Below are 24,817 nucleotides of genomic sequence, written 5' to 3' on the forward strand. Positions count from 1 at the left end.
CCTTCATAATCATTTACAGTATTACTGGGATAAGCTAAACACATATAAAAAGTATGACCAAATAAAACAGATAAAAATTAGAATTATATACATTCCTTACCTGTACAATCTTGTGCAACATAAATAGTTATTCCTTGTAAATCAGGGTGTCTTGCTTCTTCAACTGCTTTTCTGAGAAAATAATAAGCATTATCCTTCAAAATCCTAACATTTCCTATTGGTAACTAAAGATTTAATTTAAGAAGGAAAAAATGCCAGCAGTTTTGTGACTTTCCTATTTAATTCATAGTGTCTGCTGTCAAAAACTATTATCTGAATGGTATCAGACATCAGACTAAAATTTTCAAAGTTGAATATTACATTAAATTATTCAAAGAACATTAAAACATAAATTACAAAATACATTTTAAAAATTATTGGGTATAAAGCTCTACTCCTCTCCCTCCAAAACGAAGGATTTCTCTCAACCACTCACCTTACCAGTGGTATGAATATGCTGCAAGATTTGCTGCAAATTAACTTACATTACTGACTAGAAGTCAATTACTGTGTCTGTCCTCTGGTACACTTAAGAAACTTTTCATTCTTTAAACAACAGCATGACTTATTTCCTTCATTCAAAAACCTGTACGACCTAAACAAATGAATTTCCTAATTTCAAGTCTTGAAATTATATAAGTAAAAATGTAAATTAAACAATATTCCTAAGTATAATATTCTCAATGCTGTACATGACGTGAAAAAAACACAGTATCTGTAAACAGTGATTATGCAAATTGTGGATATATAATTTTATTTAACTGTATATGTAATTATTTAATTTAAAATGTCCTATTATTCATGTTCCTATGTGATAAGCACATAGAAGAAAGATTGGCAAACTATGCCCATAAACTGAATAAAACCTGTGTCCTGTTTTTATACCATCTGCAAGCTAAGAATGGTTTTGACAGTTTTTTTTTTGGTTTTTATTTTTGAGACAGAGTTTTGCTCTTGAAATTATACAAGTAAAAATATAAATTAAACAATATTCCTAAGTAAGTATAATGTTCTCAATGCTGTACATGATGTGAAAACAATCACAATATCTGTAAACGGTGATTATGCAAATTGTAGAAATATAATTTTATTTAACAATATATGTAATTATTTAATTTAAAATGCCCTATTATTCATGTTCTTATGTGTTAGTGTAGAAAAAAGATTGGCAAACTATGCCAATAAACTGAATAAAACCTGTGTCCTGTTTTTGTACCATCTGCAAGGTAAGAATGGTTTTGACAGTTTTTTGTTGTTGTTGTTGTTGTTTTTTGAGACACAGTTTCGCTCTGCCGCCCAGGCTGGAGTGCCCTGGTGCGACCTTGGCTGACTGCAAGCTCCGCCTCACCGGTTCACGCCATTCTCCTAACTCAGCCTCCCGAGTAGCTGGGACTATAGGCACCCGCAATCACGCCCAGATAATTTTTTGTGCTTCTTTTTTTTTTAGTAGAGACGGAGTTTCACCGTGTTAGCCAGGATGGTGTCAATCTCCTGACCTCGTGATCCGCGCGCCTCGGCCTCCCAAAGTGCTGGGATTACAGGCGTGAACCACCGAGCCCGGCCTGTTTTGACAGTTTTAAAGGACAGGAGGAAGAGGAAAGATGGTCAACAGAAACCTTTACAAGACCTGTGAAGCCTAAAATATTTACCATTGACACTTCACAGAAAAAGTTTGCTGTCCCCCGCAGTAGAGAACATCTTGAAGGGTAGAAACTATGCTTTTATGATTATGCTCTTATAAATGTCATACCAAGTTGGAATTGATATATTATTAACAATCAAATTAATAACATTAGGCAAATACTTTTCAGCTGTAAGCATCTGACCTATAAAATATAGGAGCATGTTATGCAAAAGTGCTTTGTAATGATTTCAAATTTATACATGATTTTAAATGGAGTAAATTTAAATCACATGCTATACTTTTATGAAATATTAATGATTTAGTTTATAACAAAAATGGGATACACACACAAATAAGATAATTTTTTTTAAAACTTGGTATCGAAATAAATGGTACATAAAAAGCTGAAGTAAAGTGAAATTCGACTTTCAACTTTTTTCTAACTATCCTGAATGTCACAGATCCTTTACTTTTACCATGATATAATTATATTATTAATAGTGCCATACATTTACAATTCACAAGAATTTGATGTGTGCAAAGAAATGCTGAAAACATCAATTTTAGCTCTTGACATTTCATTACACTATCAGTACATTACAGCCCCCAGGTTACACTATTAAAAAAAAAACTATAATGTTATGCATGTTCCAAGGTTGAAAGAGATGTTAGTGTTTAGAGCATTTCAATAAGGTATTCTAATGAAAACTTGGTTAGAAAGAGACCTGGCATATCTATATCTAAGAGAAAGAGAAGAAAAATTTGTCAGTAAATAAATTAAATGTAACTTGAGCCGCAATAGGTCTTCTTTTTTCTTTATAGGCAAATGAAAGCGTCTTTATCAACATTCTCATACAGTTAGACTATTAAAGTTCCAATTATATATACAAATTGCAAAAATCAGTATCTCTTGATCCTGGGGACCTCTATCACAAGAAGAAAGATTTTAAAACAATTTACCTTAAAATGTGAGCAACCACAGCTGGTCCATACCAATCTCCTGCTTTTTTCCCAGACTTCTTTCCATATTCTATTAGTTGATGTAAGCCAAAAAGAGCCAAGGGGGAATCACCAAACCAAGAGATGATTTTCCTGTGATAAACTTCATTTCGCATTTCATGATCATCTGAATATTTCCCAATTGTTTCCTTCAGAGAAATTGTTGGGGTTTTGAGTTCTCTTTCCCCTGAAAGCGATGCTTCAAATGATGCAGTAAATTTTTTGACAGTGTGGGAAGTCCATGACTCAGAGTCTGAATTTTCAATATTCAAAGCATCAGGCCAGGTCCAAGCTATAGTAGTTCCAAAGCAAAGTGTTCAGATCTTTTAAATAGATACTTAAACAATTCTACTAAAATAAATATGTAGCATTTAAGGTCATTTGGGTTACTAAGATAGTAAATTCAAAAACAGGCAAATATATGGAAACAAAAAGTAGATTAATGGTTGCTTATGGAGAGGTATTGGGAGTGGCTGCTAATGAGTACAAGGTTTCTTCAAGGGATGATAAAAATGTTCTAAAATTAGATTTATGGTGATGATTGTGGAACTCTATAACTATGCTAAGAACCATTGAATTGTTCACTTGAAATGAGTGAATTTATGGTACATAGGTTATAGCTCAATAAAACTGCTTAAAAAACAAAGGTACAAGACAACAATATGCCAAAATATCAATGATGTTTATACCTTAATGGTATTATTCTCTGTACTTTTTTGTAGTTTCCAAAATTTCACATAATCAAGAAAAAAATTATAAAAATACAAGACAAAAGAAAGAAAAAATAGTAACCTTGGGTAAAAATGGACAATCCCAGGTGTTCTTTTTTCTGTTCTTTGACAGTGCTGAGATAAAATAAAGACTTTTATATTTCATTATCAGACTGCTTATCAAACATCCAGTCTTGACTATCCAAAGGCACAATAAACATACTTACTGACATTTATGATACTCATAAGAGATATCTTCAGAAAGTGGATGTTTTGATTATATGTTAAAATAGAAGTCTGACCATGGCAGTTTGAAATTTTTTTCAAAATATTTTCCTCTACATTTCTTCAGAATAACTTAATCATTATTAACAGAGTAATAACAATTCTCTAACAGTTAATAAAGGAAATCATAAAAGATCAAAGACCTCGAAAAATCAAATATATCCATTATGTCACTATTTTGAATAACAAGAGAATCCCCAAACATGCATATAATTTTAAGTTAACAAAATAAGTCACAGATTCAGAGATCTAGTGAGGACTGAAAAATATTCCAATCTTTGCCCACAACTGCACAAGACTATAAATAAATCATCCCAGAAAACCATTTTAAAAATTATTTTTCCTTACATTTTCGACACCATTCTTCAATAAACATTCTCTCTAAATAATCTCATCAATAATCTCTACAAAAAAGTTACTAAATATATGCCATGCATTGTAGGGATACTGTCTTAGCACTTATAAAAATCTGACAGTATTTAATAATCAAATGATATCCTAAAATTGTAAATTAAAATATTTCTGTAAATGTACATATTAAAAATGGACTAACACAAAGGTGGCACATTAGGAAAAACATATATATGTAAGTTAAGCATCAACGACATTTTTTAGGGTCTAAAACTGCATGATGACCTTATTAAGAATATGTCTAGTGCCAGGCACAGTGGCTAACACCTGTAATCCCAACCTTTTGGGAGGACAAGGTGGGATCATCACTTGAGCCTAGGAGTTCAAGGCCAGCCTGGGCAACATAGTGAGACCACATTTCTACAAAAAAGTTTAAAAATTAGCTAAGCATGGTGGCATACACCTGTGGTCCCAGCTACTGAGGAAGCTGAGGAAGGAGAATAGCTTGAGCCCAGGAGTTCGAAGTTGCAATGAGCTATGATTACATCACTGCACTCTAGCCTGAGCAACAGAGTGAGACCCTATTGCTAAAATTTTTTTTTTAATTTAAAAGAGTATGTCTAATCGATTTAATATAACTGAGTATAATCACACTAATAAAGATAAAAAAATACTTTTAAGCCATTATTGACATGTAGGGAGAAAATAAAGAAACCAGAGTAAAGTCTCTTAAAATTTCAAAAATACTACATATCTCCCCAAAGTCACTGTTACTGACCTGCCTAGGACTTAACTAAACTGGAGATAATCCAGAGTTCAACCAAAAGGAAAGAAAAACAGTAACAACAATAAAATCCAAAGGGTACTAAAAATTGAACTAACTTAACTCATAATGGTGACCAAGAATAACAGGTATATTTAACCTGCATTTTTGAAAAGGGAATCAGGAAAGTTTACATATAAGTCATATCTGACACAGTTCAAAAAAAACATGCAATACCCCAAATTAGTTACAACTCCTTAGAAAACCTCAGTCAAGAAATTAACCTCAGGGAATTTCATGCAGTTTGTAAGCTGGAATTCAAATGGAAAAATATCGACGACAAAAACAACACCAAAAAAAAAAAACAGAGATTTGATTTACCTCTACCCAGAAAGTGTAGTATGAGTCCTTGAGCCAAGAGCATCTGGCCAGTTCTCAATGTGCAGCCCCACCCACAGTCTGTTGTCAAAGCTGAGCCTTCTATTTGAGGGAATTCTTCCCTGTAGGTCAGCCATATTCTAGAAATGAAATCTTTACGAAATTCTTCTACATTTCCTGCAATTACGTGATCCTCTATTGTACATCCCGATCCTGCAGGTAAGGTTTTATCTTCATCTAAAAAATAAACATATGGTCTAAAGAAAACCAGAGAAATGTCTATAATGGTAACAAACATTATCATTACTGTCTTAAGAGGTGAAGTATGTCACAATCTTTCTAATCCTTTTTTCTAATTTTAAAAGATAAATCTTATTCTGCCTATGAAAATCAAGTTAGAATGAATGCTGAAATGTTTTACATACTGTAGCGTTAACTAATATAAGGTATTATCAATAATACTCGTTATTAATAATAATATCCTAATTCTATACATAATTAACTCTTTGAAGAGGGGACACAGACAAGGATTATATTAGATTTCTTACCGGAAACAAAAGAAGATAGTGCAGCAACATCTTTAAGTACGGAAAAAAACAATCATTAACTCAGAATCCTATACGCAGCAAAAACATCTTTCAAAAACAAAGGCAAAATAAATACTTTTCCAGACATACAAAAGCTGGAAAAAGACATCACCAGCCGACCTGCATTAAAAGAAACCTTAGCCAGGCATGGTGGCTCACACCTATAATCCCCAGCACTTCGGGAGGCTAAAACAGGAAGATTCCGGCTGGGCACGGTGGCTCACACCTGTAATCTCAGCACTTTGGGAGGCCAAGCCAGGTGGATCACTTGAGGTCAGGAGTTCAAGACCAGTCTGGACAACATGGTGAAACCCCATCTCTACTAAAAATACAAAAATTAGCCGGGCATGGTGGCAGGTACCTGTAGTTCCAGCTACTCGAGAGGCTGAGGCAAGGGAATCGTTAGAACTCGGGAGGCAGAGGCTGCAGTGAGCCAAGACTGTGCCACTGCACTCCCGCCTGGGCAACATAGTGAGATCCTCATTTCTACAAAAAATAAAAAATTAGCCAGGTGCGGTGCAGATACTTGGGAGGCTGAAGTGGGAGGATCACTTGAGCCAGGAGGTTGAGGCTGCACTGAGCCATGATTAAACCACTGGTCCAGATGGAAATACAGATTCACACAAAGGAATGAAGAACACCAAACATGATACCCTCTTTGAAGGATATTGGACTATTCAAAACAAAATAATAGCAATTTACTATGGGGTGTGTAACATATAAATAAGTAAAATGTGTGGGGTGCATAACATATAAATAAGTAAAATGTATGGCAATAATATCATAAAGACCAAGAGGGAGAAGGTGAAGTATACTGTAAGGTTCTTTACTACACGTTAATTGGTATATCACTTGAAGGCACACTGTGATAAGTCAGAGATGTATACTATAAACCTTAAACCACTAAAATAACAATAAAAAGTTATAGCTAATAAGACAACAAAAGAGATAAAAGAGAATCATAAAAATAATCCAAAAGCAGGTAGAACGGGAAGAAAAGAGAACAAAGAAAAGATTTAACAAATAGAAAGCAAATGATGACATGATATATTTAAACCTAGCTTTATCAATAATCATATTAAATGTAAATGGTTTAAACATATTTATTTATTAATTTATTTATGTATTTTTAGTTTTTGAGAAAGAGGCTCATTCTGTCACCCAGGCTGGAGTGCAGTGGCACAATCTTGGCTCACTGTAATCTCCGCCTCCAGGATTAAAGCAATTCTTGTGCCTCAGCCTCCTGAGTAGCTGTGATTACACGTAAGTATGCACCACAACGCCAGGCTAATTTTTGTATTTTTAGTTGAGATGAGGTGTCTCCATGTTGGCCAAGCTGTTCTCAAACTCCCGGCCTCAAGTAATCCACTTGCCTCGGACTCCCAAAGTGTTGGGATTACAGGCATGAGCCACCGTGCCTGGCCCTAAATACCTTAATTTAAAAGGCAAGATTATCAGATTGAATAAAAAAGCACGACTCAGCTAGTACTTCCTATTAGAAACATATTTTAAATGTAAAGACACAAATAAAGTGTAAAGTATGAAAAAAGATACACCATGTAACTTTAAGCAAAAGAAAGCTGAAGTGGCTATATTTTTATTATTATTATACTTTAAGTTCAGGAATACATGTGCAGAACGTGAAGGTGTGTTACACAGGTATACACACGCATAGTGGTTTGCTGCATCCACTGACCCATCACCTACATTAGGTATTTCTCCTAATGCTATCCCTTCCCTAGTCCCCCACCTGCCGCAAGTCCCTGGTGTGTGATGTTCCCCTCCCGGTCTCCATGTATTCTCATTGTTCAACTCCCACTTACGAGTGAGAACAGGCAGTGTTTGGTTTTCTGTTCCTGTGTTAGTCTGCTGAGAAGGATGGTTTCCAGCTTCATCCATGTCCCTGCAAAGGACATGAACTCATCCTTTTTTATGGCTGCATAGTATTCCATGGTGTATATGTGCCACATTTTCTTTATCCAGCCTATCATTGATGGGCATTTGGGTTGGTTCCAAGTCTTTGATACTGTGAACAGTGCCACAATAAACATACATGTGCATGTGTCTTTATAGTAAAATGATTTATAATCCTTTGGGTACATACCCAGTAACAGGATTGCTGGGTCAAATGGTATTTCTGGTTCTAGATCTTTGAGGAATTGCCACACTGTCTTCCACATGGTTGAACTAATTTACACTGCCGCCAACAGTGTAAAAGCGTTCCTATTTCTCCATATCCTCTCCAGCATCTGTTGTTTCCTGACTTTTTAATGATCACCATTTCACTGGCATGAGATGGTGTCTCATTGCGGTTTTTATTGCATTTCTTTAATGACCAGTGATAATGGGCTTTTTTTCATATATTTGTTGGCCACATAAATGTCTTCTTTTGAGAAGTGTCTGTTCATATCCTTCACCCACTTTTTGATGGGATTGTTTTTTTCTTGTAAATGTGTTTAAGTTCCTTGTAGATTCTGGATATTAGTCCTTTGTCAGATGGAGAGATTGCAAAAATTTTCTCCCATTCTGTAGATTGCCTATTTACTCTGATGATAGTTTCTTTTACTGTGCAGAAGCTCTTTAGTTTAATTAGATCCCATCTGTCAATTTTGGCTTTTGTCACCATTGCTTTTGGTGTTTTAGTCATGAAGTGTTTGCCCATGCCTATGTCCTGAATGGTATTGCCTAGGTTTTCTTCTAGAGTTTGTATGGTTTTAGGTCTTATGTTTAAGTCTTTAATCCATCTTGAGTTAATTTTTGTATAAGGTGTAAGGAAGGGGTCCAGTTTCAGTTTTCTGCATATGGCTAGCCAGTTTTCCCAATACCATTTATTAAATAGGGAATCCTTTCCCCATTTCTTGTTTTTGTCAGGTTTGTCAAAGATCAGATGGTTGTGGATGTGTGGCATTATTTCTGAGGCCTCTGTTCTGTTCCACTTGTCTATGTATCTGTTTTGGTTACTGTAGCCTTGTCATATAGTTTGAGGTCAGGTAGTGAGATGCCTCCAGCTTTGTTCTTTTTGCTTAGGATTGTCTTGGCTATGCAACCTCTTTTTTGGTTTCATATGAACTTTAAGGTAGTTTTTTCCAATTCTGTGAAGAAAGTCAACGGTAGCTTGATGGGGATAGCATTGAATCTATAAATTACGTTGGACAGTATGGCCATTTTCATGATATTGATTCTTCCTATCCATGAGCATGGTATGTTTTTCCATTTGTTTGTGTCCTCTCTTATTACCTTGAGCAGTTTCCTTGAGGAGAACTTCCTTGTAGTTCTCCTCGAAGAGGTCCTTCACTTCCCTTGTAAGTTGGATTCCTAGGTATTTTATTCTCTTAGTAGCAATTGTGAATGGGAGTTCACTCATGATTTGGCTGTTTGTCTATTATTGGTGTATAGGAATGCTTGTGATTTTTGCACATTTTGTATCCTGAGACTTTGCTGAAGTTGCTTATCAGCATAAGGAGATTTTGGGCTGAGACAATGGAGTTTTCTAAATATACAATCATGTCATCTGCAAACAGAGACAATTTGACTTCCTCTCTTCCTATCTGAATACCCTTTATTTCTTTCTCTTGCCTGATTGCCCTGGCCAGAACTTCCAATACTATGTTGAATAGGAGTGGTAAGAGAGGGCATCCCTGTCTTGTGCCGGTTTTCAAAGGGAATGCTTCCAGCTTTTGCCCATTCAGTATGATACTGGTTGTGGGTTTGTCATAAATAGTTCTTATTATTTTGAGATACGTTCAATCAATACCTAGTTTATTGAGAGTTTTTACCATGAAGCAGTTTTGAATTTTATCAAAGGCCTTTTCTGCATCTATTGAGATAATCATGTGGTTTTTGTCATTGGGTCTGTTTATGTGATGGATTACGTTTATTGATTTGCGCACGTTGAACCAGCCTTGCTGCATCCCAGGGATGAAGCCGACTTGATCATGGTGCATAAGCTTTTTGATGTGCTGCTGGATTCGGTTTGCCAGTATTTTATTGAGGATTTTCGCATTGATGTTGATCAGGGATATTGGCCTGAAATTTTGTTTTTTTGTTGTGTGTCTGTGAAGTGGCTATATTAATATCAGACAAAATAGACTTCAGACCAAAGAATTCAACAGGAATAAAGAAGGTCATTTCAAAACTACTAAGGAGTCAATTCATTAAGAAACAATAATTCTAAATGTTTATGTACCTAATAACAGAGCTTCAAAATAGTTAGTCCTCACTTAATGTTGTCAAAAGGTTCTCAAAAACTGTGGCTTTAAGCAAAATGATGTACAATACAATCAATTTTTTTCTCATCATTGTTATAATGAAATGAAGTTGAACAAAAGGATGTTGAGGACCTGTGTATATCATTTCACTTAATATCGCAGTTTCCAAGAACCTATCTGTGACATTAAGTAGGAATTACTGTAAAGGAAGCAAAAACTGATAGAACTTCAGGAAGAAATAGACAAATCCACAATGACAGATGTTAAATCATTTTGGTCCCTGAGATACAACTGGTATACCAGAGATAACCCTAAAGTAATTTTTCCTTAATGGCTCTTAGGCCCATCATGTCCTGGTCATCTGAGAGAAGCCCTGAAAAAATCCTAGCCAGGTGATGGCATGCGATCTGTGGAAAGATGAGGCTTATTAAAAATAAAATAAATTCTTAATTGTTTTCTTCATAGACAGATCACAGACAAATTGCAACAATTTTTTTTACTTTTGGTATTTGGTCTAGATAATACTACGAGGGCCATTTGGATTTATATACTATACACCTTGACATAACAGTGCATAGCATGATATAATGAGAAGGAAAAACTGCATAATACAAGGAAATATGTTTGTAGCTCAGAAAGGTAGGATACGTTTAAAAGCTTGATAAATCAGGACAGATTCAGCATTGTTAAAATAATCTAATTTTTGCAACCATGTTCTAATATTACTAGAAATTAAATAACAGAGACAGAATCAAGTTTAAGAATCTTGTATTAAATTCTTATGAATGAATTCACTGTAGATGACTCAGAGGGTAGTAGTGATATAAAACCACTGTGGCTGAAAGCCGCTACCTTCTAAGCACTTAGACTTGTGAGATATCAGAATGTCAATGCCTTCAAATAGAAAGGGAACTGAAACAAATGAACGAAACTATCCATCAGATAAACACCATAGAAAATGGGAGTTGAGTGACACAGCTAAAGTAATTTCACTAAAATCCTTAGCAAAAGTAACTACTAGAAAATTTCTCTATGATAGAAAAGGAGATATTAAAGAATCAAGAATTTAAGTAGGAATATGATCCAGTTAGAAATACATTTCAAATATTAATTTGAATTCATGCCTTTATAAGAAAAACACTGAAAACTTTTATCTGTTCTAGCTTGTCCACTGAAATGGCCTGGGTCAATATCATCCCCACAAAGCACCTTTGCACTCAGATTATGGTCTCTAACACTTTTTCTGCTAAAGAAAAAAAAAAAAACAACGAGGACTCAGTGGGAAATTGCTAGCTTCCTATCTGATACTGTAAAGTACAAAGTGGGTCTGAACATGTGGTTTGCAAGAAAACAAGATGTCTCATAAGATTGATATGGATTTGTTGAAAGATACAGAAGCAAATCTCAAAGGACCTTCCACTGGCCAATGTCATGACAATTTGAGCATCAAAAGATTATCGGTTGAGATCAACCAACATACAGTAAATGTGAAAAGCCATAAGTCTGTAATGACAAAAAGAAAATGTTAGCATTAAAATATCTTAAATGAGGTGAAGAGAATATTATATTTCTGTTGAGGCAACAAAGAAAGTCTTGACAAGGCAGGGCAATAACCTCTAGACATGTGTTAAGAACTAAAAATTCACCAAAGTGAATATTTTTCTAGTTATTTAATGTCTCTCATCTGCTGGACTGTAAGTTGCTTGAGAGTAAAGATTGTGTGTTTCATACCTTTAGCAGTAACCCCAGTGCCTGGCACATAGTAAGCTCTCAATAAATATTTGTGGAATGAATGAATAACTTTATCCATCTAATCCTCTTCTTGTGAATACTTGTTTCCAACTTTTTATTAAAGCTACAATAAATTTCTTGTACATGTGTTTTCCACACATATGGAGAACTTCTCTGTAAATACTTAAGGGTCTTAGAAATGCTGGGTCGTAAGTTATACATATTCTCTATTTTTCTATGTACTCGCAAATTTCTCACAAACCGGTTATACCAATTTACCCTCCCACCAGCAGTGTTTCAGTTCCTATTTCTTCATACCCTTGCTAACACTTGGTATCATCAAACCTTTAAATTTTTGTATATTATATCTGATAAGTAAGAATAGTATCTCATTTTAATTTGCATTCCCCTTATTACCAGGATATGCATTTTCTTATATTTGGCCATTCAAGTTTCTAATTAAACAGCACCTTTTCGTGATCTTGGCTCATTTTTCTTGGGTTGTTCAAGTTTTTATATTCAATGCACATTCATTTGTGGTTCTTTATTGTTGTGGAGACTAATCTTTTCTGATACATCTTCACACATACTATAATATGTATGCATAAATATAATATATATTTATATTATTATAAATATATATTATATATTATATTATCTAAGTGATATATAATTATACTGTATAATTATATTATGTAATTATATAATTATACAGTATGATTATACAGTATAATTATATAATATAATTATGATTATAGATTAGGTTATATACACTATACGTCTATGTCTATGTATATATACACATGTGTATACATATACATATATATTTTAAATACATATGTATTTATGTATTTGTATATACACACATATATAAACATATACATATATTTAATGTAATATATTGTACATATATTTATTATATATGTATATACAGATTTGTATAAATATCATGTGGATATTTTAAATTTTATCTGGTCAAACTGATTAATATTTCCCTTTATAGACTGTGTTTTATAGTTTATACAAGTTCTTCTTGGCTGGCACAGTGGCTCAAGCCTGTAATCCTAGCCCTTTGGGAGGCCAAGATAGAAGGACTACTTGAGCCAAGGAGTTTGAGACAACCCTGGACAACATAGGGAGACCCTGTCTCTACAAAAAATAAAAATAAAAAATTAACTGGGTGCGGTGGCACACACCTGTGGTCCCAGCTACTTGGGAGGCTGAGATGGGAGGATCATTTGAGCCCAGGGAGGTCAAGGCTGCAGTGAGCCGTGATTGTGACACTGCACTCCAGCCTGGGCAACAGAGCAAGACACTGTCTCAGACTATAAAAAATAAGTTCTTCTCTACTCCAGTATCATAACTATTCGTTCTATAAAACAATGCAATTTAGTTTTAGCACATATCATGGAGCCACAGCAAACAGCACATATCACAGCATCAGTAAATGTAGACTAGCTGCTGTTAATATGATTGCTTTTACTTTTGTATTCTTACCACTCTAGTAAAAATGCTCTCTCAAAAGTCATCAGTAATTTCTCATTGCCAGACCCTACACTGTCTACTCAGGCTATTTCCTGCTCTATCTCTTTTAAGCATTTATACACTTTGTAAAAACCCCCTTTTCCTGCAAATGTCCTTCCTTTGGTTTCTACAGTAGTATACTATTGTGAATTTTGTGCTATATATTGCCTTTCCTTTCTCAGTTTAATTCACTGATCCTTCTTCAGTATATCCTTAAAGACAGATATTTTCCACGTATACTTTCCATCAATGTGATCTTATCTATTGGCCTTAAATGCCACCTTGCTGGGGGGGCGGGAAACTTAACAAATCAATATGTCTATCCTTCACTTCCACACAGCCTATCTGAAATAACACATACCTGAATTTAAATTATCTTCCCCCTAAAATTCAGGCTTCCTCTAGTATACCACTTTTGGTTACCAACACTATCATCCAAGATGGAGATATTTAAATATTTGTTTCCCCTCTGTCTTCGAAGACCCCAAATCCAATCATCTGCCAGATGCTGTTGATGCTACCTTAAAATATTTCAAATCCGTCCTCTCTTTTCCAGATCCATTGCCCTATATCAAAGTCATCATGTCCTGCCTGCTGACTTTCAATTCTTTTACATTACCATCAGTTATCTTTTTAAAGCATGAAATGGAAAAACACGTCCTTTTAGTCTACATTCAACACTTCACTTCTGACACCAAACGTGTGAAGGTTTTTCCCACACCAACCGATATTCCAACTCTCCAGACACCAACCAGGAATCCCATACTTCAATTATGGACTAACTACCTAAAGTTAGCACAGACCCCACAGGTTAAGGGCTGTCCCATAAGATCAATCTCCACTTCAGATACCAATCATCAGAAGTAGGTTCCAGATTACCCATACTTCCGTCCAACTTGGCTACAAATCAGCGGTTCCCACTATCCCCTCCTCAGGTTTGGTAATTTGCTGTGATGACTCACAGAACTCAAGGAAACACTTGGTTATATTTTGCCATTTATTATAAAGGATGTCACAAAGAATACAGATGAAGAGGTACACAGAGCAAGGTCTAGAAGGGTCCCAAGCACAGGAGCTTCTGCTCCCATGAAGTTGGAGTGTGTTAACCTCCCAGGAGGTGGATGTGTTCACCAACCCAGAAGCTCTCCATATCCCATACTTTAGGGATTCGTATGGAGGCTTCATGACATAGGCATGATAAATTATCAACTCAATCTCCAGCTCCTCTTCCCTTCCCCAGAGGATTGGGAATGGGGCTGAAAGTTCCAAGCTTCTAATCATGGCTTGGTCTTTCTGGAGACAAGATGCCATCCAGAAACCAACAGAGTCACTTCATTAGAACAAAAGATGCATTCTAATCACCCAGGAAATTCCAAGGGATTTAGGAGCTCCATATGAGACACTCCCATCACCCCCATTACTCAGGAAATTCTAAGAGTTACCAACTGTGTTAGGAACTGGGATCAAAGACCAAACACTAGAACAAAAGATGTTCCTAGTACCCCTACCACTTAGGATATTATAAGGGTTTTAGGAGCTCTGAGTCAGGAACAGGGGACAGAAACTAATATATATAATTCCTATGATTTCACAAGCATATATTCAGTTATGATTTTGATGTGCTCCTTCTGGGCATGATCAGTGTCCTAGCCAGCATTTGTTTGAACCAAAAATGATATGACATGTAGAAGTCCAAAGCTAGCCCTAAGGTTTCTGCCAGTTCTTCACAGCTTAAGGTCATGGTCCTATGTGCATTTAGCTCTTGCAATGAAAATGTGTTGTTTTTTTCATCCCAGATGCCAAATTTAACCTTTTTCCAGAAAAATTCCTCTTACATCAAATATTTCATGAGCTTAACTGACTTTACTGAAGATCAGGGACAATAACAAGGAAACCTCTCAATGGACATAACGCCTCCGGCCGCCTTTCTGGCTCGCTCTCTTTTCTTATCCCCTCTTCCCACAGCTTTCTCCTTTCCTATATCCCCAATCCTACTCCAGAAAAGAAGTCTTGTATTTCCCTCTTTCATAGCTTCTTTATAATTTACTTTTCATCTCTTGATTTTTCAAAGTATTTATTCCAAAATATATATAATAACACTATCCTAAGAATAACTCTAATAACTTTAATTTTTGCATTCATAAATAATATCACTTAAAATGCTTATATGTATCAGACATATAGATACAAACCCATACTCTCAACCATACGTATTGCTGTGTTGGTCCTCAGCCCAAAAAAAAAAAAATGACCTAGCTCTTTAGCACAGCACTCAAGATCTTCCTCTATAATTTGGTCCTTTTCAGAATTATCTCCTACCATAGCTAAACTGGACATCTCTCTGTCTCCTAAATATGCCCTTTAATATCTCACTGCTATTGCTTTCATTATGCCATTCTATTTACCTGAAATGCATTCCTTCTTTATCTATCAAATTCCTACTTATCCTTCAAGATTGTTGTAAGGACTCAATGAGTTAATACATGTAAATTATTTAGAATACCACTTGGCACATTATAAATGCTCAACAAATGTCAGCTGTTATTACTACAAGCCATTTAAAAGGTTTTAGAAAATTGCTAATAAATGATATACCAAAATAGGTCAACCAAAAATGAAAATCCATGGTAACAACGTACTGTAACACATATTCACTCTCTCTCTTTCTCACACACAAAACATAAAACCAAGTAAGGACGTATATTTAAAAGAATGCCAGTATTAGAGACACAGTCTTGGTTTAAATTTCAGCTCTGCCACTTAATACCCATGTGACTTTGGACAAATTATTTAACTTCTCAAATTTCCTGCCTTCACATTCATAAGATGGGAATACCTAAATCTATCTTGTAGGTTTGTTGTGAGAATTAAAGATATTTCCTCAAGAGCCTAGCATGGTGCCTGGCACCCATTGAGTGACACGAATTATTAAAAAAAAATATAAGAAAATTACTGAAAGAATTAGTATACGTAGAAATTCAAAACCATCAAGTAAAGTCAATTTCAGATACTGAAACATCCTTAAGAATTGAAAAAAATTATCATTTTTAGATTAACTAAGGTGATACTTTTAATTATCAAAGAATGTGACAAAGAATATTAACATATCAATTCAAATAATATTTACTTAGTACTCATACTATAAGTCCAAAATCACGGGAATATAACAAAAGATGACAAGATCCTTATCCTCAAGTAGCTAACAAGAAACCCAAATAACAAATTAATATATCATGGGTTATAAGAAATACAAATACTTAATAGAAATATTGCAAAAGTAGATTAATCTAGAAATAAAATAATAAAAAGTTACATGATGATTTCTACAAAAATTTTTCAATGATTCACAAATTTTGCACTTACCTTCATATTTAAAATGGTAACATTTTCCAAGCAATAATACAGGAGAATTTCTACTAAAATACGTCTTTGTTTTCAACACCCAACCTAACAATAACAACAAAAAAAATTTTGTAATTAAAAGACTTCAGACTAAAAGTACAGCAGCATTTTCTTTTATTTAATTTCAAACCATTAATTATTATTTATGGATGTGCATTTTTTGGCAACAGTTGCAAAATACAATATTTGTACAATGAACTGGAAATACAGGCAATTTATGCTAGTTTCAAATAAAGTTAACAATTTTCAACACACTTTAAAAACTATCCAACTAAAGGGCAAAAGAAAGAAAAAAATTTTAATTTTAATTTATTTTCAGATAGCTCACAATGGTCTTTACCAAGTTCTCACAATGTTCTTATAGTACAAAATTTAAACTGCCAATTGTGTTTTTCCTGAATTTGCATTATCAAGGGGTTATACTGAATTCTGTTTTCACACTTATTTTATGAATACGAGCTTTTTTTCTGTTGAAGCTGGTTCTGCCCAAGTACCTGGCACAGAAATGAGGCTGCCTGAAATTGTACCTGAAAAGCCAAGGTATTATCATCACCTCAAATTCTATATGCTTTAGAATGCTAAAAAAAAAAAAAAAAAAAAAAATTACACAAGCCATGAGGATATTAATATACTCTAGCAACTTAAAAAAAAAAAAAAAAAATCAGGTGCAGTGGCTCACGCCTGTAATCCCAGCACTTTGGGAGGCCAAGGCAGATCACGAGGTCAGGAGTTCAAGACCAACGTGGTCAATGTGGTGAAACCCTATCTCTACTAAGAATACAAAAAAAATTAGCCAGGTGTGGTGGTGCGCACCTGTAGTCCCAGCTACTCAGGGGACTGAGGCAGGAGAATCACTTGAACCTGGGGGGCGGAGATTGCCGTGAGCCGAGATTGCACCACTGTACTCCAGCCTGGGCAACAGAGCAAGACTATGTCTCAGAAAAAAAAAAAGACCACATCATATGCTTCAGTTTCTAAGCTTTCTAAGCAATGTTTATGATGATACTTGGCTCTTTCTTCAGGAGATATTTTTAACTACATTCCTTATAGAAATATTTCATTCAAAGTAAAGTATGCCATTTATTCTCAAGTAATTGTCAGTGACTTAAGAGGGAAGATGATAAATATTGCCAAACATTTCTTTGGATTTATACAATTTTCAAAACATGATACTTACTATATTTCATGTTGTTCCAAGCAGACATAAATTTAGTTTTTAGCTTGTCAACTTCATCTGTTCCTGTAGCCTCCATATTCAAATTCTAAAGGAAAAGCCATCACTTGATTGCATTCTTCTGTAGAGTTTAATCTTTTATACTGACTTAAAAAATTAAGGAAAAATAAGTAATTACTACATATATGGTTATATGGAGCCATGCCTGTTAAAGTTACTTAAGTAATTAAATACAATCTAAACTGGAAATGAACAATTTCTCTTTTTACGGTAAGAAATAAACAGGAAACCAATTTATCATTTTATAAACAGAAATCTTATAGAGTAAGATATTCTATATTTTAATTACAAAAAACCTTTACTACCAAATATACAACAATAAACCTATCATGCAAAACCAAGCAATAATCTCCCCCAACTGCTCACAGTTGAATACAATAAATCAATTTAGGAACACAGCTCTGCTCTGGTGCACTGGCGCAAGTGAGAATATCCAAGATTTGTTTTATCTGTAATTAGAGAAGGTGATTTGAAATCTTATTAAAAAAATCTTGACTATCTTCAGAATGGAAGCTTCCACTTATATTGATTAGTCACTACTTTCACATAAAGTCTAATTACTTTGTTTTGTTTTTTAAATAACATATTTCCTACATTTCCTTCCTATCTCCATACTGCAGCACTTAAAAAAATAGAATGGCTTAAATTTATAATGGAAAATGTTGTCTTACTTTAAAATAGAATAAATGTAGCTCATAAGTGTTTGTTTTATTACTGACTTCAGGGAAAACTGAGATGTGTGATATAATCTGAAAAGGAACAAATTATCACTGAAAATGCTTGTGCTTATTTGCAATAATTCACAGTTTACTTTTCAAGAAAAGAATGCTACACAGAACATTACCCTTTTAGGATTATAAATATCTACTCAAAAATATTGATACATTCATTTCTCTAACAATAGACATTCCATTTTATAATATGCATTAAAAGTTACCAATTATACATCATAGTTCTGAGCCAGGAGAAGGCATGGTCTATTCCAAGAACTTAAAAAGTCAATGTGACCAGAAAACAGAAAAGTCTAAAAAAGTGGCATGAGATGCGGCTATAGGGTTATACAGATGCCAAAGCACAAAGCGCCTTGTAGACCAGGTTAAAAAATTTGTTCTTCATCCTAAAAGCAATTTGTTTCAAACAGGAATATCATAACCAGATTCAGTAGGTTGGTTTGTTTTACTTCAATAGCAGCATGGAGAAGAACATGGAAAGGAACAAGAGTAGATAATGAGTTTACTACTACAGGTTGAGTATCCCTTATCCAAAATGCTTGGAACTGGGAGTGTTTGGATTTCTATTTTTTTTAAACATTTGCATTATATATACTTACTAGTTGAGAATCATTAATCCAAAAATCCAAAATCCAAAATGCTCCAATGAGCATTTCCTTTGAGCATCATGTTGGCACTCAAAAAGTTACAGATCCTGGAAAATTTTAGATTTCTGATTTTCGGATTAAGGATGCTCAATCGATATTATACAGGACTAGGAGATGATAGCTTGGACTGGAGCAGTGAAGATGGAGAAATGGATATCTGAGGAAACATGTAGAAAATTCAGTAAGTCTTGGTGATACAATGGATATGGAAAGTAAAGAACAGGGATATGCCAAAGATAAACCCAGGGTTTGGTCGGGGAAACTAAACAGATGGTGCCAATCACTGAGATAGAAAACATCAGGAGAGTGAGAGGTTAGAGGGAGAAGATTATGAATTTTGACTTGAGATATGTGGTATTTAAGATGTCTCTGAGAAACACAAGCAGAGAGCCATTCTTTTCCTTTTTTTTTTTTTTTTTTTTTTTTTTTGAGATGGAGTCTTGCTCTGTCTCCCAGCTGGAGTGCAGTGGCGCAATCTCAGCTCACTGCAAGCTCTGCCTCCCCAGTTCATGCCATTCTCCTGCCTCAGCCTCCCAAGTAGCTGGGACTACAGGTGCCCAACACCACACCTGGCTTAATTTTTTGTATTTTTAGTGGAGACAGGGTTTCACTGTGTTAGCCAGGATGGTCTCGATCTCCTGACCTCGTGATCCACCCACCTCGGCCTCCCAAAGTGCTGAGATTACAGGTGTGAGCCACCTCGCCAGCTTTCTCTCTCTTTTTTTTTTTTTTTAAGACAGAGTCTCGCTCTGTCACCCAGGCTGGAGTGCAGTGGCGACATCTCAGCTCACTGCAATCTCCGCCTCCCAGCAGGCTGGTCTTGAACTCCTGACCTCGTGATCCAACCACCTTGGCCTCCCAAAGTCCTGGGATTACAAGCATGAGCCACCGCACCCGGCCATTCTTTTCTTTAATCATTAAATTATTGCCAGGCACTGTTCTAGGCACTGCAGGTACAGCTGAGACAACAAAGGCAATTAAATACCTGTTCTCTTGGAACTTATACTCTAGATATATTCTCGGGATGTCAATCAACTGGACAGTTGGATATATAGATCTGGAACTCAAAGGAGAGGTATGGGCTAGGCATATTAATTTGAGAACTGCTGATATATAAATGAGAATGAAAGCTATAAACACATTCCTCAAGGACTCTGCTTTGTTTGTTTGTTTATACCCCTAGCACTTGGCATAGTTCCTGGTACTTAAGGATGATGATATTTAAGGCCCTTCATGAAATAACCTCTGCCTACTTACTCGGCTTCCTCTTTTACTACTTCACTTGCAGCAAATGCTGAAACCACATTTACTATTAATATCAAAGCTTCCTGAACTTGGTATGTTATCTGGTACCTCATGCCTTTGCATCTGTTCCCTCTACCTCAAGTGCCTTACTACTCACCCTCACTGTATGACTACCTTACTATCACAGAGTCCCTGAAACTCAGCTTCAGTTTCACTTCCTCTGGTAAGACTGGTAAGATTTCCTGACTACCCTCTCTAAACTGTAAACTAAGATAGGTGTCCTCCACTTAGTTCTCATAGGATCCTACGTTTTCCTGTATCACCACACTCATTGCACTGTACTGTAACTGAGTGTCCTTAAATTCTGCCTGGCACACAATTGGTTCTCAAAAATATTTATTAAAGGAATCAGTGAACTGATATGAAATATAGGTACATCACTAGCAGCACTCTCACCAGAATTAGAATTTTTTTTAACTGACACTAGAATAAAGAAAAGGAAAGAAGAATTTTCCTCAAGAAAACTGCATACATAATTTAGCAAAATCTGGAAAAGCAAGAAAAGGAAAAGAGTTTATAAAATGTGTGAATTATATATAGTGCATCCACATGATGGATTATACATCCATTAAAAATGTCTCCGAAAATGGGGAAACACTATGCAGAATCTGAAACTTATGTATCATACGACACAGGCAAGGGCAGGGACAATGGAGGGGGAATGAAGGGAGTTAGAAAGTAAGAAAGAAGTATACCAAAATGTTAAAAGTAGTTTCTGTGTGTGTGTGTGTGTGTGTGTGTGTGTGTGTGTGTTTTATACCACAATTGCCCACATCTTAAACAAAAGCATTTATTTGTAGAATTTAAAAAAATTATTTTTAAAAAGTCACCAAGCTTGATCTTCTAGATCCAAAATTTTTAAATGAGAGAATGTACATGCAGGTATCTTCTTTCTAAGTCTGAAAGAAAGAAGGCCACAGGGAAGACTTTGTTTCAGACAGTTCCCATCACCAGTCATCCAGAATACTCTGGACAGCTCACAGCAAGTGTGAAAATCAAGATGCCTTAAACTGGATGGGGAAAAAATGAAGATAGTGCACAATTAGACATGTTAATATGAGGAAGTCTGCATCTTAGATAATGACTCCTAAGTAAATACATAAGCAAGATAAGATACTGTGACAAATCCGTGGAGGCAGAGAGTAGAAGGATGGTTACCAGAGGCTAGGAAGGGTAATGAGAGGGTTGGGAGGTGTGGGAATGGTTAATGAGTACAAAAAAAAAAAAAAATAGAATGAATATGACCTAGTATTTGACAGCACAACGGGGGATTAGAGTCAATAATAATTTAATTGAATATTTAAAAATAACTAAAAGAGCATAACTGAATTATTTGTAATACAAAGGATATATGCTTGAGGGAATGGATACCCCATTTTTCATGATGTAAGTATGACACATTTCATGCCTGTATCAAAACGTCTCATGTACCCCATAAATATATACACCTACTAAGTACCCACAAAAATTAAAATTAAAAACTAAGAAAAGATGCTGTGATAGATACAGAAATTAATGAAACAAATATTCTAACCTCAAGGCACTTACAGTGGAATAAATTGTTGAGTTGTTATTTCATATTTTTGGTCAAAATTCCTGCTATGTAGCTACACTATTTACTCAGAGCAACTTTACCTCCAAACTTGAAACAACTGAAATGCCTTTGGAACACATCCTTAACTATTCTATGAAAATACTTTCATTATCATTGTTAGAGTAGTTGAGAACAATAAAATTATTATTATAAGGTTAAACTAAACATGAGTTGTTGCTAGTTTAATAAATAATTCAGCATAGTTACTTTTCATATGACTAAAATCAAATTCCATTCTTCCGTAAAGACTGAAACCCACTTTATTTCTGTAAAAAAATTAAAATGGAGCCAGGCATGGTGGCTCACACCTGTAATACCCACACTTCGGGAGGCTGAAGGGGAGAACTGCTGGAGCCAAGGAGTTTTCAAGACCAGCCTGGACAATGTAGCGAGTTTTTCTCCCTATAAAATTAAAAATTAGCCAGACATGGTGGCGTGCAACTATAGTCCCAGCTACTGAGGAAGTTGGGGGATCACTTGAGCTGAGGAAGTTAGGGCTGCAGTAAGCAATGATTGTGCCACTGCACTCCAACCTGGAAGACAGAACAAGATCCTGTCTCAAAAATAAATAAAAGCCTGGCGCAGTGGCTCCCGCCTGTAATCCCAGCACTTTGGGAGGCTGAGGTGGGCAGATCACGAGGTCCGGGGTTCAAGACCAGCCTGACCAACATGGTGAAACCCCCATCTCTACTAAAAATACAAAAATTAGCCAGGTGTGGTGGTGCACACCTATAATCCCAGCTACTCAGGAGGCTGAGGCAGGAGAATCACTTGAACCTGTGAGGTGGAGCTTGCAGTGAGCTGAGACCGTGCCACTGTACTCCAGCCTGGGCAACAGAGCGAGACTCTGTCTCCAAAAAAAAAAAAAAAAAAAAAAACAAAACAGATATTAAAATGGCTATTTCTAAAAATCTTAACTTTGGAGAAATCATAGATTATCTTAAAAGATGATCCCTTGAGCCATGGTGGAAAGTAATACAAACTGAGACACTTTATAAAGGATAACCAAAAATTCCTATTGAAGAGGAGAGTTGCCTTACCACATATTAAAACACACTCTAAAACTACAGCAAAGTTTAGTACTATTTAAATTTATTTTTCTTATTAGCACAGGATGACACTGAATAAAACATAATGGAGAGCACAAATATAAACCTAAGCATATTTAAGAATTTAGTACCAAAAAGGAAAAATACTTCACATGAGTGAGAAAAGATGGCTAATTTAATAAATAATGCTAAAATAATAAGCTATACAGTTTTTAAAATAAAGCTAAATGACTACCTCAATAAATGATGAATTCTAGATGAATCAAATTTTAAATACAAATGCAAACACGTAAGAATATGTGCACATACTCCAAGGAAACATAGATTTAAATTATTTTTTAAATCTTGGGGTAGAAAAGGCCTTTCTGGCTGGGCATGGTGGGGCTCATGCCTGTAATCCCCACACTTTGGGAGGCCGAAGCGGGTGGATCACCTGAGGTCAGGAGTTCAAGACCAGCCTGACCAACATGGTGAAACCTCGTGTCTACTAAAAATACAAAAAAATTAGCCAAGCGTGGTGGCAAGCACCTGTAACCTCAGCTGCTTGGGAGACTGAGGCAGAAGAATTGCTTTAACCCGGGAGATGGAGGTTGCAGTGAGCTGAGATTGTGCTACTTCACTCCAGCCTGGACAACAGGGCAAGATTCCATCTCAAAAAAAAAGAAAAGGTTTTTCCAAGTGTGGTATACGAAACCAGAAATCAGACAGTAAAATGTAATTAAATAAAAATGAAAACTTTGTAAAGAAAGAAGAAAAACAGCATGAGGTTCAGTTACAATCCAACAATAAGGGAAAAAGTTCAATACCAATTACATATATTGAGTTAATGTCCTTAATATACAAAAAGGTCTTATAAATCAATAAGGAAAAACCTAAACAGAAAAAAAGGCAATTGGAAAAAGAAAAAAGCCATAAACATACGAAATATTTTCAACCTTACTATACCTAAGAAATGTACATTAAATGAATTTTTTTCATCACCACAAGAGATAAAACTGCCAATCCTGAACAAGCATAATTAACAATAACATAACTATTTCTCAAATTATTAACTCATAAACAATAACATAATTATTTCTCAAATTATTAACTCTTTGATGGCAAAGAATAGCACAGCCAGCACATAACAGACACAAAATCATCTGCTGATGACTAAATTATGGCATATATGTATTACAATGATATAGATCTATATTTATCACCATAAAAAGATATCAAAGGCATGGAGTGAGAAAAAAAAGGGAACAGTATGAATATAACTTATGCATGTTGATAGATACATATCATATATGTATATACATACGCCCACACATGTACATATACACATAAAACAATGTCTAGAAGTTCATAATGTTAGTTTCTTTTTCTTTTTCCCCGAGACAGAGTCTTGCTCTGTTGTCCAGGCCAGAGTGCAATGGTGCGATCTCAGCTGCAACCTCCCCCTCCTAGGTTCAAGCAATTCTCCTGCGTCAACCTCCAGAGTACCTGGGATTACAGGCATGCACCACCATGCCCAGCTAATTTTTGTATTTTAAGTAGGGACAAGGTTTCACTATGTTGGCCAGGCTGGTCTCGAACTCCTGACCTCAGGTGATTCGCCCACCTTGGCCTCCCAAACTGCTGGGATTACAGGCATGAGCCACCGCACCCAGCCCA

General features: G+C 35.4%; 1 protein-coding gene across 7 annotated transcripts in view; it reads right to left on the reverse strand.

Annotated features, from left to right (window-relative positions):
* Positions 1-24,817, reverse strand: part of ATG4C (autophagy related 4C cysteine peptidase) — an 83,765-nt gene that overhangs the window by 45,373 nt on the left and 13,575 nt on the right. For 5 of the 7 annotated variants that reach the window (XM_010370691.2, XM_010370692.2, XM_030913026.1 and 2 more), the window contains exons 2-6: positions 17,779-17,922; positions 16,563-16,646; positions 5,153-5,386; positions 2,624-2,954; positions 101-171 (exon numbers count right to left, since the gene is read on the reverse strand). In XM_010370691.2, the coding sequence (XP_010368993.2) occupies positions 101-171; positions 2,624-2,954; positions 5,153-5,386; positions 16,563-16,646; positions 17,779-17,854 (796 nt within the window). In that variant the 5' untranslated portion in view covers positions 17,855-17,922. The remainder of the gene's footprint in view (positions 1-100; positions 172-2,623; positions 2,955-5,152; positions 5,387-16,562; positions 16,647-17,778; positions 17,923-24,817) is intronic. The other 2 variants (XM_030913025.1, XM_030913027.1) reach the window with 1 other exon arrangement.

This window comes from Rhinopithecus roxellana, chromosome 12 (genome assembly GCF_007565055.1).
Source record: "Rhinopithecus roxellana isolate Shanxi Qingling chromosome 12, ASM756505v1, whole genome shotgun sequence".
Lineage (NCBI taxonomy): Eukaryota > Metazoa > Chordata > Mammalia > Primates > Cercopithecidae > Rhinopithecus > Rhinopithecus roxellana.